The following is a 16,541-nucleotide window of genomic DNA, read 5'->3' as shown; positions in this document are numbered from 1 at the left end:
GAAAGGCAGAAACAGGAATCAGGCCTCAGCTCTGCCAAAAGCTGTGTTTATGCCATTATACTCTACACTGCGGTGTGTTCTTGTGCGTCTGCCAAGAGAACGTGACGGTTTTTATCATGAGGTGGTGAGGCTGTCCCACAGGAGACGCACATTTAGTTTTACTTGGATCAGCTCACTGTGTTCTCTCTTCAGATTAAATGGATGGGCGAAATGACTGCAGAAACGTTGTGTGATGTAACTTGTCGTAACCTTTCACTAACAGTGATGCCGTGCCCTTGCATGCTTGTGTGCAGGTCAGAAGACTCGTTCACACAGTATTTTAGTGAGATGCCCTGGCTGGCCATCCCCTACTCGGACGAAGCCCGTCGGTCACGACTTAACAGACTCTATGGGATCCAAGGTAAAACCATATCCACCATGCCACGGTGAGAATATTCCGTTATGCTTTGCACACACACACACACGCACACACACACGCACACACACACACACACACACACACACACACACACACACACACACACACACACACACACACACACACACACACACACACACGCAGAGCATTAATCTACCCATTGCCAGTGTGAATCCTAGTGGACTTCATGCGTCTGGTGGGGATTTGGGTGGTTGGGATTTTTCGGCTGCCCAGTAAGTCCAGCAGTGTGCGTCCAGACCCAAGCGCCCAGAAATAACAACAACAAGAAATCTGACAGCCTGCCATTTGCATGTCCCTCTGAATGTCGCTCTTGCTATAAACACCTTGTGGAATATTCCTGTAAGACTCCCCATCTGCAGCCGGGAGACGGGGATGGAAGTGGAGCGAATCATGTGTATTATGGGATGCCACAAGGCCAGTCTGTCCACTCAGAGAGAGAGAGAGAGAGAGAGAGAGAGAGAGAGAGAGAGAGAGGGAGGGAGGGAGGGAGAGGCCAGCTGCCAGAGCCAACAGGCTGCAGGAATGTGGGCCCGTAATCAAGTTTACTCCTCTGTCTCTTTTCACTCTCATCCCCTCTTCACACTCCTCCTCCTCTATCTTTCTCTCTTCTCTCTCACTCAACCGTATTCTGAGCCTATGGCTCCACTCTACTCATCTATCCCTTATTCCCCTATCTCTCTTGACTCCATTCTTTTTCTCTCTTCATCTCTCTCTCTTTCTCTCTCCATCTCTCCATCTCTCTCTTTCTTTTTCTCTCTCCATCAGTCTCTCTTCCTAGCACTCTCCCTCTTTCTCTGTCTGGCTCTTTCTCTCTTTCCTATTCTCTAGCCATCATTCTCCTCTCTCTTGGCTCATTCTCTTTCTCTCTCCATCTCTCTCTCTCTCTCTCTCTCTCTCTTTCTCTTTCTCTTTCTCTTTCTCCTCCTCCCAATGGAGGGGAGTGGAGATGCTCTGTTGGGATCTCTGCCTATCCAGATAGGAATGTGCGGTATGTGTCCAGAACAAGCTGATACTGCCCCCCCCCCCAACCAAACACACACACACACACACACACACACACACACACACTACACTACAATCTTTGGCTCACTCACACAGACACTGTCTTCCATGATCTCTCCCACACACGCAGGTACAGATATACAATCAAACTTCTCCACTGTCACTCTTTTTTTTCTGTCTCTGAGACACACGCACATACATACAGACCAACCACACACACACACACACACACACACACACACACACACACACACACACACAACCACACATATAGACCAACCACACACACATCAACCACACCTTACCTAGCCTGTGTCTGTCTCTGATAAGGGCTGTTAATACTGCCGTGAGATCCTTATCACAGAAGGGCTTTTGAGAGAGAAAGTGGTGAGAAAGGGAAAAATCCTGTTGAGCTCCAGACACAGCAGGAGCTTTACGCACACACACACACACACACACACACACACACACACACACATACACCCCCCACACAACATGCACACCCCCCCCCCTCCACACACACAACATGCACACATAGACACACACACACACACACACACACAGCCACTAAATCAAGCACGGCTTGGTCAGGAAATCCTTCGTGCCAGAAAATCACTGTCTGCCTATCTGCGTGTGTGTGTGTGGTGGGTCTGTGTATGTGTGTGTGGTGTGTGTGTGTGTGTGTGTGTGTGTGTGTGTGTGTGTGTGTATGTGCATGTGTGTGCGCGAGCGTCTGGTTCTTTGCCTCTCACACCGTTCCTGTGTCCCTGAACGTTCCCTTCATGCCCTGTGTTTATTCCTCTACTGCTAAATAAAAGACCAGAGAGGACCAGACACCACATGCCAAGACGCTATATATATCACACCGAGGCCACAGGTGCCTCCAGCAGACATGGATCCGGAGAAGTACAGAGACACTGGTTGACTTTGGCTGATGTTGAAATGTGTGTTACATTTGTGTGTGAAAAGGAGGAATCTTTAAATATGTAAGCACTGTGCATGAATAGAATCCTCTCTATTATACAACAAAGGAGTGCAGTCTTTTTTCATGCAGAAAACAGGAGGATGCAGAACCAGAAACATCTGGTGTTCTTGACCCCCCCCCCCCCCCCCCCCCCGCGCTGACACTGCTGTCGTCCCTTTCCCGCAGGTATCCCCACCTTGATCCTGCTGGACACAGAGGGCCACATGATCACGCGGCAGGGCCGTGTGGAGGTGCTGAACGACCCGGAGTGCCGGCTGTTCCCGTGGCACCCGCGGCCCGTGCTGGAGCTGAGCGAGTCCAACGCCGTGCAGCTCCACGAGGGGCCCTGCCTGGTGCTGTTTGTGGGTGAGCAGCCCCAGGTCCCGGAACACAATGAGTCACAATGGCCTGCAGCTTACGGGCCCATTCACGCCGTCTGTCTTGAGCCGCAGCCCTCCCGTCACTAAGTCAAGTTCTGGAGGGGCGGATTGAGCTAATCCCCCCCCAACACACACACACACACACACACACACACACACACACACACACACACACACACACACACACACACACACACACACACACACACACACTCTCTGCCCACAAATCTCCTGTCAATCAGTGCCACAGTACTATTCGTGCAGAGTTCAAACAAAGGCCGACACCACACAATTGCAGCCATTATAGTTGTATGTGTGTGTGTGTGTGTGTGAAGAGGATCTCTGCATGAAATGGATTCAATTTCAGACAGACCATCTGCTCCATGAGTTGAAATGAACCAGAGGAGGAGAAGGAGGAGGGTGCATTGTTGAGGAGTAGAGGAGTTGGGAGGCTGCCTGTAAAGATGAGAGATGATTTTATTAAAGGACACCCCCCTCCTCTCATCACCCTCACTCTCGTTTCCTCTCTGCTTTCCTCTCACGCATACCCACGCCGGCACACTTTCTCTATCCTCCTCTCTTTCCATCCATGGCTCTTCTTCCGCATGTCACTCCACATTGCCCCGTACTTCATTTAACTTCCATCAATAAGCAATATTCTCTCTGTCTTCCCATGTTTTATAAAGACCCTGCATGCAGGTTCTCCACATTCTCCCTGTTCCTCATGTCTGACTCTGTTCTCCAGATGCTGAGGAGGAGGGCGAGCTGGAACCGGCTAAAGAACTCATCCAGCCCATTGCAGAGAAGCTGCTGGCCAAATACAAGGCCAAAGAGGAGGAGAGCCCCCTGCTCTTCTTCGTGGCTGGAGAGGTGAGTGGGTGTCACTGGATGTCGGACTGTACTGGCTACTGTATAATCGGCTGTGCAGAAAGCGGGCTGTTATTTGATAACTTTTCCTGTTGCCTCACTGCTCTCTTCTGCAAGTGTAATAAGTCACTCTTCCCTAAGGGGGGTTTCTAAGTTCTCTCTCTCTCCCTCCCTCCCTCTCTCTCTCTCGCTCGCTCCCTCCCTCCCTCCCTCCCTCCCTCCCTCTCTCTCTTTCTCTCTTTCTCTCTCTCTCTCACTCTCTCTCTCTCGCTCTCTCGCTCTCTCTCTCCCTCCATTTACCTCGCTCTCACACACTCTCACACACAGCCTTTCTTAGTTTCCCTGTTCAACATGTGCAGTGTCTGGGTGTCCTTGTATACTTTTTTTATAGTCCAGGTATGACAGCCCATCTGTTTTAACCACATGCAAGATGACCTTGTGAAATGAGGGCGTGCGTAACACTGCTCGACGGAACAGCGGAATGGGCGCCAGGCTCTGGCAACGAGCTGACGCAACCGCCTCTAACATAGCCAATTAGGTCAGCATGTGGACGAGGGAAGCCTTACCCTAGTCGAGATCCCAGTGCACTGCACCAAAGTCCTTTTAGGCAAGTCCCTCCACTTGGCGGCCATATTGCAACGCGTTTTGGGCACTCATCGGGCATCCTATTCGGCAGAAATGCGTGTGTGCAAGGCTTCAGCGAGTTCACAACACATGATTGGCACGATGTCTTCACAACACACCATATGATTGGCTCAATGTATTCACATCACACCACATGATTGGCTCAATGTATTCAGATGTCTACGTTTTGCCGAGGAAAGGGTGTGATATGTGTAGACAACAGTGGAGGCCCCTGCAGCTACAGTGCCTGGTATGGCAGTGGGTTTATTCTATACGTCTCGACAACAGCTGGGGTTGCTTCTGTCTCACACATGGTGCACACATACTCACTCACATAACAGTGCAACTATGCACACACACACACACATACACACATTCCTTATGCACATGTACATGCTGTCTTTATACTCCCCATAAATACATACAACCACTCACTTTTATTAAATCATTTTTTCTTACGTTCTGTATCATGCGCGCAGATGTATATTGCATGTATCTTGTCTTTCTTTGCTCTCTGTCTGTGTCTTTCTCCCCCCACTCCTCCTCCATCATGCCGTGTCTGCGGTCTGCCCTGTGTTAGTGGGAGGGAAGCCCCGGCGTTTCCATAACCCCTGTTATCTGGTGTTTTTCCTTCGTGACCTCTCCACTGCTGGCTGAGTTAGCAGCCTCGGCAGCCATAATTACCAGATTATCTCGCGCTCCCCTCCTCTCCCCTCCCACACGCTTCCCTCACCCATCTTTGATCACTTCTCTCCTTTCTTCCTCCTTGCCCCCCCCTATGTCTCTCCCCTTCACACTTAGTCACATATATATATACACACACACACACACACACACACACACATGCTTATATGCTACCTCAGCTTGCAGTCAGTTTCATGGAAGGCAGTGCGTTGCACAGTAGGGGCTGTCAGGTGTCTTGTGTCACTGGTTTAGATTTCAGACAGGCTCTGCACATATGTCCCGGCAGTGCCCCCCCTAACCCCCCCCCACAAACACACACACACACACACACACACACATATATATATACACACACACACACACACACACACATTGACACACATTTTCCCACTGCTCTGTAAGGCTGCGGGAGGGCTCGCCTGTTCCAATGCTGCTCTTGAAATACCACTGACAAACAAACAAAGACCAAGTTTACATGTCAGACACAAGGAGCTCCACTTCAGCTTCAGCAGAGACGCCAGCTCCAAGCTGCTCTCTCAGCGCTCCTCAGATCAGGGCCCCATAAAATCATTCTTTCGTGCATGACATGGCAGTCAGCATGTTCTCTTTCTGTCTTCCTCTTTGTTTAGTTACTGCACATAATATATGTATCATATATTTTAAATATATTTTATTGTCTTGATTAGCCACTGTATTTGCCTGTATGTGAAGCCTGTGAATCATTTGATGTATTGCAGACCACTTTGTCATTTGAAGAACCAAACCATTCTCCCATTTGCCCCAGTACTGAATCTCAAACCACTTACATGCATCACAGAGGTTCCATGTCAAAAATACCAGCAGTGTGTTGGATCTCTCTGTTGTGATCCTGCACATTCACCACCAATACGGAGAGTTGAGCAGACAGCACCAGCCAACTCCTGGGGACTTCCCCCATAACCCAGGGGTTTGTGGAGGGGAAGGAGGTATATATTGCAATATTGAATGCTGCTGTGGGGAGTGGCTCAGGCCCGGGTGGGCCTTGGCCAGCTGTTGTGCGAACGTATGTCAGTCCGTCAGGCGGTGGGACGGCGGTCTGTCGGGTCAGGCAGTCAGTGTGTCTGCTATGGTCTCCAGAGGACCGCCTCGGATTCCTGGCCACAACCCACTGTATTATTGACAGTATCGGGCACGGTTAGCCAAAAGACTGTTGGAAGGAAGCAGGAGGCTTACCAAAATCGTTGATAATAACAGTTGCATTCCTCACATTTTCTGTTCATGAATGCTTAAAAATATTTTAAAGAGGCCTTGTGTCTTTATCAGATGATTGCTAAGGATGTTGGGTGAGCTTAGGTAGTTTGTTTCACCATTGCAGATTAGATATTAGATTTGTCATCATGTTTCTGACCAGCTGATTGGCGTTTGGAATTACCTCCATAATGCATCTGTAGTATACTGGTGAATACATTTCATGCATAGAAAACACATTGTAACAAAATACAGTTAGAATGTAGAAATGCATTTAAAATGTATTTTTGTCCTTCTATGCCTTGAACAGACACATCATGGCTTAGGGAGATATTTTCCTGCCTGTACCACCCAGGCAATGTGAATTTGTCAACGTGTGAAAACCCCCTCAGTCTCCACTCATGGACCAATCGGCACAGGCCTTCCCGAGGTAGACTGGCCAATCAGATGGCCTTATCTTTGCCCGACCTTATCTGATGGCTTCTGTCTGTGGAATGCAACAGTGGCACAATGGACAGAATAAACCTGACACTGTGCAGCCGCGGCCAAGTAAACACACCGGCTCTTATCACGACTAGGACCTGAGCCTCTAACAGGCGGCGGTTTTGTATTCTATTTTTTTCACTCTCGTTCCTTTTTTAAGGCCAGGGGGGGTGGTGGGGTGGGGGAGGTTTGGAGGAGGTCCTGTGCGCTGTAGCTAAAATGGCCTCTTTTCAGTTTACACAAGGTTAGCACAGCAATACAAAGGAAGATGCATGGCCCACCCTGAGGTAGTGGACAGCTGGAAAGATTAAATCAGCCATATGAGAGTGGGGGTGCGGGAGGAGTGGAGAAGAGAGCAAGAGAGATGGGGGACTCTCCATATTTCTTGTCTTCACTGCAGGATCATTGCAAAGGACCTCACACAACTGTCTTTGTGTCATCTATACTCAGATGGCGGCAAGCCCTTCTCAACATTGAAAGCACATTTTTTTTTGGTCACTGTGGTCTTATGACAAGTCTTATGTCTGCAATATGGAGCGGGCATTGGTATGTGAGTGCATGGAAGGAGAGAGGGAAGGAGGGAGGGAGGAGGCAGCTGATTTGAGTAACATCAGGAGTTTCTCAGTCATCTGCCAAAGATTCTCTCTCTCTCTCTCTTTCCTTTTAGGGCTGAGGGAGAACCCATTACTGTTAGTGATTACTAAAGGTTCGCCCTTGCATTCACTCTTCACGGGATGCTTTTACCAGAGATGGAGTAAAGCTTTGTTTGGTTGCTGTTTGTTTTTTTGTTTGTTTGTTTGTTTGTCATGGCGAAGTGGAACTTTCTGGAGACTCTGAGGTGGGCGCTGCATGCAGTGTCCACCCTCTTGCCTTGTGCCAATCTCTCCTTTACTTTCAAAAAACTTGAGGTCACAACCTCTCTGTTGGCATGCATGTCCTTTTTTGGTTGCCGTGCAGCCAAGTTCTTGCAGTGAGGCAGCTATCTGATTGTGTGGTTTAATCCATTTCATCAGTAAGTAGAGGAGTTTATAGTTCTGCTGGATTTAAGAAAAGGGGCGGTGGGAATGTGCTGAGATTTTGAAAGACAAACTTTAGTTTTAGTGCCACCCTATGGTCATTTGAGGTATTGCATGTCATGAGGTATGTCTTGACATGTTGCATGTCTTTACCTCACAGAGGATATGGCAACTCGCTGGATAGGAATGTTAGATAGTAAAGGGGAGTGATGAAGGACACTCTATAACGTTAACCTCAATTCACATCTTAACTGGTACCAGACACTCTTGTAGGGAAGGTCACTAATACACTATGTATTCTTACCCTTTTTTTAAAGGGTGTGCACTGCAGCAAGTTTATTTTCTGAAAATATTTTGAGTAGCCCTTTTAAAAAGAGCTGTCCCCAGACATGTGGCCTTAAGTTGCCTGTGCTAGCCTTTGATTTAAGACATGAAAGGATAAAATAACACACAATGACTCAGGACGACAAAGTTCAGTCCAGCTCAAGCCAACCGCATCGCTCACCCTCCTCCCAGGTTTAAAATAAAACCTCCACACGTTGGTGCAGGAACGTGGCATAGGGCACACGACAGACACACTCCCTACAGCACACACACACACACACACACACACACACACACAGAGAAACTGCTGATTCTGAAACCTTCAGTGAGGACTTCTCTGAGGTTGCTCCAAGCCTGGCATTGCATTTTAGCCTTGCTTCTTTTGAAGACAGAAGGGGTGCTGCATAAACTTCCTCCCCCCTTTCCTTCCTCCCACCACAGCTGAGGAGTCGCGAGGCTGACCTCATGACCCCTGGGCTGGAGGCCTGTGCTGTAGTTGTAGTAGTAGTGTCTGGCCTTGTTTTTTCCTCCTTCACCAGATTGCTTTGATGTCAAATGTGCCCCATGGTATCGGTGTATTTTGCGCCACTGATTGAAATTCTGCTGCGGATGAAGGATGTCATCATGTGTGTCTGTGCTGGATTTCACTCAAATAAAAAAATCCATTCCTGTATTAATGAAATTGAAATATTGAAGATTGTGCTATTGAGCTCTTCAGACATGATGTTATATGACTTGTGAATGCGTTTGAATGGCTAGAGTTGGGTATTAATGCTACTTTTATGAAAGATGGCCATATTACAGATATGAACCTAATGTAATCTATTGTGACTTGTCTCAATTGTGTGTGTGTGTGTGTGTATGTGCAGGACGACATGAGCGACTCGTTGCGCGACTACACCAACCTGCCCGAGGCAGCGCCCCTGCTCACCATACTGGACATGTCGGCCCGCGCCAAATATGTGCGAGACGTGGAAGAGATTACCCCCGCCGTGGTGGAGCAGTTTGTCACCGACTTCCTGGCCGAGAAGCTCAAGCCGGAGCCTATTTAAGAGAACAAAGAGGAACATGGGATGGCACTAGACACAGAACATGACCTTTATCAACTCAACGCCATAGATACCCCCCTCCGAGCCCACAGTCATTTCAAGTCCCCCAGATCTGACATCTCCGTCGACCCTGATTCTTCCAGACTGTTAAAGAGCCAAACTTTATACTTTGTTTTTTTGTTACTTTTCCCAGTCCTCTCCTGCTCCTGTGGTGCCTTGCGTTGATGAATTGATGACTGCCCCAACAGTAAAGTACAGATATACCGTTACTTCTTTTAGCATCCTTGAAGTTTGTTTGCCTCTCCTTTTCCTGGTGTTTCATGATGAGAATTGCTTGATGAAATCCCACAAAGACCCAATGGACTTGAATGTCAAATGTTGCAAATGTGCTTTGGCTTTTTTTTTTATCAATGTGACTTCACACCTTTTATTTTAGGTATGTCCCGTAAAAGAATAAAATGATTAAACAGATTTTAAGTTGATAGCCGTGTTTTATATACATATTGTGCAAAACATTCTTTTTTATAGTATTGTCTTTCCAGAATGTACCTCTGAGTATGAAAATGCTGCAAAATATGCACCTGACACAATTGTGTTGTTGCTTCATCTGACAAGTGGTCATATTAACATGTCTTCACTGCATTTCAGGTTTTATTTTTTACCGTTATATATATACTCTGCATCTTTTTTTTATTACGACGACGACCATTTTCAACTAAACCCAGTGGTCATCATGACCTCCAAATCTATACTGTGTGTTCTATGAAGGTCTCGATCAAGACCAAATTGTTGTAAGTGGACATTATCACCTTTCTATACTTATGAAAGCTGCTCATAGTGTATGAAACCACAAGAAAACTAACGGCTAGTCATTGGTTTTCACTATCCAACTGCCTCCTACTACTGACTTAGTAGTATATGGACTAGTCTCCACTTTAGATGCCACCTGCTGGCTGAACCAGAAATGACACCAATGAGAAGCGACGTACAAATGCTCAATTTATATATTGTGCTTATTGTGATTATTTTAAAATGTTGTTATAGTTGGCCTCCTTTGGCTCATTGTGAGCCTTGAATTTGTTTAATAAAACTCAAGTCAAGCACAGTTTTCCTGTATGACCTCTTCACAATAGCTGCACTGTTAGTTGTTAATCTTACACATCAAGTAAACACAGCAGACCTGTTAGCGCATGTTTGTCCTTCACCAACTCAGCAATTCCTTTGCCGATCTGCTATGGCTAGGTAGGCTCTCAGTAGGACAGGGTAACTTGACCTCACATGGCTTTAGAAGTGGAGAAGTGTAAGGCTTGGTCTTGAGGGGACAGATTTCGTGATGGTGACTGTTTTGAAATATTAACCACAACCATATCATTTATTTACTTTGTCAACATTGGATCATTATGTACAAACATAATACAACTACAGAATTGTACACTGTACAACTACAACTAGAGAATGTATTACATTAGAGCAGAGATACCCCATCTTATTTAGTGTTCCTTGTGGGAAGCAAGCCAGGTGTAGTCTGTTTCAAAAAGTGCTAAGTGCGAGCTAGCTGGGTTCAGTTTCTGAGTCTCCTCCCAGACCTCTCCAGTAACTTTAAAAGTTGTCTCCTGCCTTCAAACAGCAAAATACTGGCCGCCATTGCAGAGTTCAAACTGTCCACACCGTGAGCCAAGGGCACGAACAGCCGCCGCCCATCCGTTTGCTGAGCCAATCGCAGCGACTCCAGGCTCAGTCCACGTGTCTCTCCACCAATCACCAGTGCTGTGCTTCTTTGGGCCCAGGGGTCATGGTACTGTTTGGGCTCCACTCTGGGCACTTCATCCACCTCATGATCAGAGTCCGTGTCGCTCTCAGAATCTGACTCACTGACATCCTGGACGGAGTGCCGTTTCTTCTCCCTCCTACTGCTCACCCAGCCATAGTCGCTTGGCTTCCTGAGGCTGGACTGGGTGTCTACGTCTCTGATGGGGCTGCTGCAGTTATCGGCCACGTGCACAGTGACATCCTGTGGGAGGTGATCAGACACTTCCTCCCACGTTAAACTGGGGAAGATGGGGAGGCGGAAGTGTGCCCCCATTGCAGCTCTCAACACCTTAGGCTCCCAGACATCCACACAACCTGTAAAAACAAGCGGCATCCGTTATGCAAGACACTCCAATAGATGGGCAACACAAAATATTCAAATTCATAAAACCACAATGTTCATGAATGAATCATTTGTGTAATTAATGTTAGCAAGGATACATTTTGTACTCAGTCTCTCTTCAGTGACTGGACAAAATAGTCTCAAACACAGATGGTAGAGAGGATGAGCGTTAATCTTGCATGGTGTCTGACTGAAGTTACTATCGAGCTGAGTAACACAGAATTCGTCCATGCTTTAAAATTCATGTTTACAATTAAAAATCAGGTATTTTTTGTTTGTTTGTTTGATTTAAGGCCATTTCAGCAACTAAGGCTATTTAATGGCCAGGCATTGTGTGTTATAGAAGCTTACATATCTTAAAATCTATGCTAGTAAATTTTTTTTATAAAACCTTCAAAAATTGTTGTCTTTTGGTTTTCAAGGCAGGGCAACAGATCAAAATAATGACAGGGGCATTTTGCACAGGTGTAAGATTAAAGATGTAAAACAGGAACTATTACCTTTGGAAAGTAGCACACTGTGACAGCCAGCTGCAGCAGCACACCTTAGGATGGTGCCCAAGTTGCCAGGATCACGGATGTTGTCGCAAATCAAAGACAATGGCACTGACTGATCTCTGTGCTCCTTGGGAAATGCAAGCTGGTCCACATCTGGTCTCGAAAATATGCCTGAAATGCAATAGAAAAATTAATACAAAATCAACATTAAGGGTTCCAATCCATTTTAAGTTCAACAAGAGGCTGTAGAAAAAACGGTTATCGAACCTATGACTCCTTGTGGGGCGATGAGCTCAGACCATTTCTTTACATCTTCAAACTTGACTTTAATAAGGTTTGCTCGCTTCAGTTTGTCCACAGGAAGTTCACGGAGGCGCTCGATCGAGCTGAAGAACAAGGTCTGGGGCTTGGCTCCGGCTACCAGAGCATCACATATTAGACGTCTCCCCTCGAGCAGAATCTTGCCTTGATGCTCCCGGTACGCTCTGGAGCGTGCAACAGTCACCAGCTTCCTGGAGGATGACATGAACGATTACTTAGTAGGCACAACCGCGCTAACATAAGGAGTTTGTTTGAGCTTTGATGCAGGAGTTCACATTGAATTCAGTTCAATAAAGCATTGGAAGCGAAGCAATGGAGTAGTAATGTTAGCGTGAGTCGCACGTGGTGGGGTTCCCTCCCGGACCATCCAATGTATGGACCCCACCACGTGCGACTCACTGACTGAGGGTAACGTTGCGTTTGCAAGGCAAGGCAAGTTTTGCAGTAGAGTAAACTTACTATTAATGTTAAAGATACATTTTGTACTCGGTCCCTCTTCGGTGACTGGACAAAATGGTCTCAGACACTGAGAGAGGATGAGCGTAATCTTGCATGGTGTCTGACTGAAGTTACTATCGAGCTGAGTAACACAGAATTCGTCCATGCTTTAAAATGCATGTTTACAACTATAACCTGAATCTGCAGTAAAATACACGCCAAATTAATACATTATTACTAGAATGTGCTTATAAGTCTGGCCATGTCCCCCTGTTGTACAATAGAGTAACCTACGTATATGCTAATGCTACACGAATACATAGTTCATCAGATGTAACCTTAGCCAAGGTTAACTTACGATAATCGTTTATCGTCGGGCAGGGCTTTCTCAAACCGCAATCCATCCATTAGCTCGACCTTGCTCAAAGGTCGGGATTCATTACTTATTTTCTCTTGTGTGTCCTTGGACTGGAACGTGGTTCGGCCACGAAGCCCCAGTTTTGTGCGGTCTTCAGTAGCATCTTTGCTGTTTTTCTTCGCATTTAACGTAGCTCTCTGATGACCAGGCGTTTGATTAACGTTAGATTTAGCCAATGTTTCTTCTTTCCCATCTGGATAGATCACTTTTACCGGTTTCCTTTTTAGTGCTCGCACATATCGCTTAGCATTTACAACATGACTACTATGTCCAGTCACTAAGAATGAACTTTGTCCAAATCTAATCACAGCATGGCCCATGCTTCTTATGCATGCCGCCATCTTTGTTTGCAGTGCATGTCCACGTGACCTCTGACGTGACATAGTAGACAACGCCACATCAGTCAGTCTGTACAGGGGTGTTTTGGTTTTTGAAGGATACATGCCAATGAAACGAAAGCAGAAATGTTTAGACCTTAAGTTGTGTATGTATAGAATTAATCTTTGCGATAGAAAAAAATAAATATATTCGATTCCTAAATTGTTTTGCACGTGTTTGGATTGATTATCCACACATTTATTATTGCCAGAAAGTGGTTTTGCCTGAACTAATTGATAACAGAGTAAGCGATTGGTTAGGTTGTAAAGTCGATTCAGCGACTGTGGTTAGAAAAATCAACATCCACTGTAGACTACAGTTGACAGAAAATAGACATGTCACTGAGGCGAGCATTACATTTCGTCTTTAAAGTAGGCGATAGAGGTAAAACCGCTACATTCTATCGTGAGGTTCTTGGTATGAAGGTAAGATAGGTTGTTTTGCTGTTTTACTACACGTGTGATAAATGACAGCCCTGTGGAGTTATGTGGTTTAATTGTAGTCCCATTCCAATACAATAAATCGGCATAGTGTTTGAGTCGCTCATGAACATCAGACATATTTTTAATGAAGCCTACGTGTGCAAATAAAGTGGTGGCGTTGTGCTTATGCTTCAGATCTTACGTCATGAAGAATTTGAAGAAGGTTGCAAAGCAACATGTAATGGGTAAGTTAGTTAAACGTGTGCTGTTAGTGAATTCTGGAATATAGGCCTACGCAGTCAGCTGCTTTTGTCTGGTTTTGCAGACCATATGATGGAAAATGGAGCAAAACAATGGTGGGTTTTGGGCCGGAGGATGATCACTTTGTGGCAGAGTTGACATACAATTATGGAGTTGGAGAATACAGACTTGGCAATGACTTTCTGGTGAGCATGTCATTTTATCTTGATGATTTGCTTCATTTTATAGATAATGTAGAACCCAAGTATTCTGCAACAGCTATGAACTTCCCCTAATTTCGTTCACTTTTTGTTTCATATAGGGTCTCACCCTTCAGTCCAGCAAAGCTGTGAGTAATGCCAAAAGGCTAGGATGGCCTTTAAAAGAGGTTGGAGAAGCTCTCTATCTGGCAGAGGCACCGGGCGGATATCACTTTTACTTACTGGATAAGGAGCAAACTCAAAGTGGTGAGGACTCATACGTAACTTGGAGGACTCATACGTAACTTGGAGAGCCCCTTGTAGTTGAAGATTGTAGGGTTTTTGAGGGGGGAAAAGCAGAGTGTACGTTTGCATGTTGATGTTCTTCTCGGTTTGCAGATCCAGTTCAGAAAGTGTCCTTAGCTGTTTCAGACCTGCAGAAGTCAGTACATTACTGGTCCTCTCTCCTGGGCATGAGTGTGATGGAGAAGGATGAGGCCAAGAAAACTGTGTTGATGGGCTTTGGAGAGGGTCAGGTCAGTTTATGGGATATTTTTTATTCACAGTGAAGAAATATTGACAAATATATAAAGGAAGTTCTTTCTATTTTTTAACTACCTCCATTGGACATGGTCAGTATATCGTTGTGGTCATGCATCGAGGAATGTGTCACAAAAGTGTTACATTACATTGTGAAATTAATAAAAACTATTGAAAGTTGTTTCAGAAAATATTGTTAAAGTTTCTCATTTTCATATGGAGTGCTGTTGATTCAATCTTCCAGTGTAAATTGGAGCTGCAAGACATTGGCGGAGCAGTCGACCATGGCACAGCTTTTGGCAGAATAGCGTTTTCATGCCCACGTGAACAGGTGAGACAGGACACCTCCACATTCTATGGATATTCAGTAGGTATGCTAAAATATTACATTTCCTCAAAGGTATTTCATATTCTACAGTTTTGCAGTATATATGTTCTTGAAAGATAGGTTGTTTTAGGGGGCAGCCGTGGCCTACTGGTTAGCGCTTCGGACTTGTAACCGGAGGGTTGCCGGTGCGAACCCCGTCCAGTAGGAACGGCTAAAGTGCCATTGAGCAAGGCACCTAACCTCTCACTGCTCCCCGAGCGCCGCTGTAGCAGGCAGCTCACTGCGTCGGGATTAGTGTGTGCTTCACCTCACTGTGTGTTCACTGTGTGCTGAGTGTGTTTCACTAATTCACAGATTGGGATAAATGCAGAGAACAAATTTCCCTCACGGGATCAAAAGAGTATATATACTTATACTTATACTGTTTGTATGGATTGGGTATTCACTGTTTTTCTTACTTTAGTAACATTGATAAGAAATCACAATGTGGTGAAATGGCACATGCATAAATTAGTTAGTGACTGATAATAACTAAAACTCTTCATAATTAGCTTCCTGATATTGAAGCTCTTATGAAGAAAGAGAACCAGAAAATTCCCACTCCCCTGGTTAGCCTGGACACACCAGGAAAGGCTACCGTAGAGGTTGTGATTTTGGCTGATCCGGTAAGTCTTAATTTTCTATTAAATTGTTTTACATATATTATTATTATTATTATTATTATTATTATTATTATTATTACTATTATTATTGTTACAGTGGTAGTGCTAGTAGTAATAATAATAGTATTGTGGATGTTCTCATTATGCATAATGTGTTATTATGATTCATAGGATGGCCATGAGATTTGTTTCGTTGGTGATGAAGCTTTTCGGCAGCTTTCCATGATGGATCCCAAAGGAAATGACTTGTTGGATAAGGTAACAAGTCTCTGCAGTCAGAACATAGTTGTCTTCATCTGTACTTTGTTTACAAATGTACCATTTTGGTTTCCCCAGGCAATGGCTGACGATAAGAGTGATGAATGGTTTGCGAAGCACAACAAACAAAAGGCCTCAGCCTAAGGTGTCTCTGGATTATGATCATTTTCTCATTTCAACAATTCTGAAGACATGGGAATAGGCAGTAGTCATAATTTACAGTAGTTACTCTGATTCTACACTAAAAAAAAACCTCCCAATCTGTTGATGGCTCACATTCATTTGTAGTCCTACTAATAAAAATACTCCTAATATAGACTACATTTAATCTCCTGCTATTGAGAAGACAGTGTGCGTGGACCACTTCCAACATCTTAAATAAAAGCAACACCTTATTTGGAAATGTTTGTGTATGTGAATTTGTAAATAAAATCGTTGATGATGAAAGTTGTATTCTACCATAGCTACTTATTACTATTAAATAATTTTGTTTTAAATGTGTTTTGTCCATTTTCAAGAAGAATGTAAGCAACAATAACAACAAAGATCGAAGATTGATAAGCGTAGCTTTGTCGATGCCTTTTCGTATATCTAACGTTACCGCATAAATAACATAGAGATAAATACA

General features: G+C 45.1%; 3 protein-coding genes and 2 non-coding genes across 5 annotated transcripts in view; 2 read left to right on the top strand and 3 right to left on the bottom strand.

The window, feature by feature from the left end:
* The window catches only part of nxn (nucleoredoxin), a 58,411-nt gene extending 48,247 nt beyond the window's left edge, over positions 1-10,164 (top strand). Inside the window, exons 6-8 of the mRNA XM_042063452.1 lie at positions 2,592-2,771; positions 3,531-3,655; positions 8,880-10,164. Of these exons, the coding sequence (XP_041919386.1) occupies positions 2,592-2,771; positions 3,531-3,655; positions 8,880-9,062 (488 nt within the window). The 3' untranslated portion in view covers positions 9,063-10,164. The remainder of the gene's footprint in view (positions 1-2,591; positions 2,772-3,530; positions 3,656-8,879) is intronic.
* Positions 10,165-10,402: 238 nt separating this feature from the next.
* On the bottom strand, positions 10,403-13,263 carry mrm3a (mitochondrial rRNA methyltransferase 3a). Its single transcript, XM_042063432.1, has 4 exons — positions 12,826-13,263; positions 11,976-12,220; positions 11,712-11,879; positions 10,403-11,183 (listed from the first exon to the last, which is right to left on the bottom strand). Exons 1-4 carry the CDS (start codon positions 13,224-13,226, stop codon positions 10,621-10,623), a joined length of 1,377 nt encoding a protein of 458 aa, XP_041919366.1. The 5' UTR covers positions 13,227-13,263; the 3' UTR covers positions 10,403-10,620.
* On the bottom strand, positions 11,311-11,444 carry LOC121684711. Its single transcript, XR_006023183.1, has one exon. It is a non-coding gene; the product is annotated as a small nucleolar RNA SNORA15 (small nucleolar RNA).
* Positions 12,508-12,635, bottom strand: LOC121684710. Its single transcript, XR_006023182.1, has one exon. It is a non-coding gene; the product is annotated as a small nucleolar RNA SNORA15 (small nucleolar RNA).
* A 261-nt stretch (positions 13,264-13,524) lies between the features above and the next one.
* glod4 (glyoxalase domain containing 4) lies at positions 13,525-16,360 on the top strand. The gene is made up of 9 exons (XM_042063438.1): positions 13,525-13,688; positions 13,881-13,930; positions 14,011-14,131; positions 14,248-14,392; positions 14,525-14,661; positions 14,910-14,996; positions 15,545-15,658; positions 15,827-15,913; positions 15,992-16,360. Exons 1-9 carry the CDS (start codon positions 13,599-13,601, stop codon positions 16,055-16,057), a joined length of 897 nt encoding a protein of 298 aa, XP_041919372.1. The 5' UTR covers positions 13,525-13,598; the 3' UTR covers positions 16,058-16,360.
* Positions 16,361-16,541: the final 181 nt, after the last annotated feature.

Source organism: Alosa sapidissima, chromosome 15 (genome assembly GCF_018492685.1).
Source record: "Alosa sapidissima isolate fAloSap1 chromosome 15, fAloSap1.pri, whole genome shotgun sequence".
Classification (NCBI taxonomy): Eukaryota; Metazoa; Chordata; class Actinopteri; order Clupeiformes; family Clupeidae; genus Alosa; species Alosa sapidissima.
The sequence above is the reverse complement of the archived record's forward strand: the minus strand, read 5'-3'. Positions and strand labels throughout refer to the sequence as shown.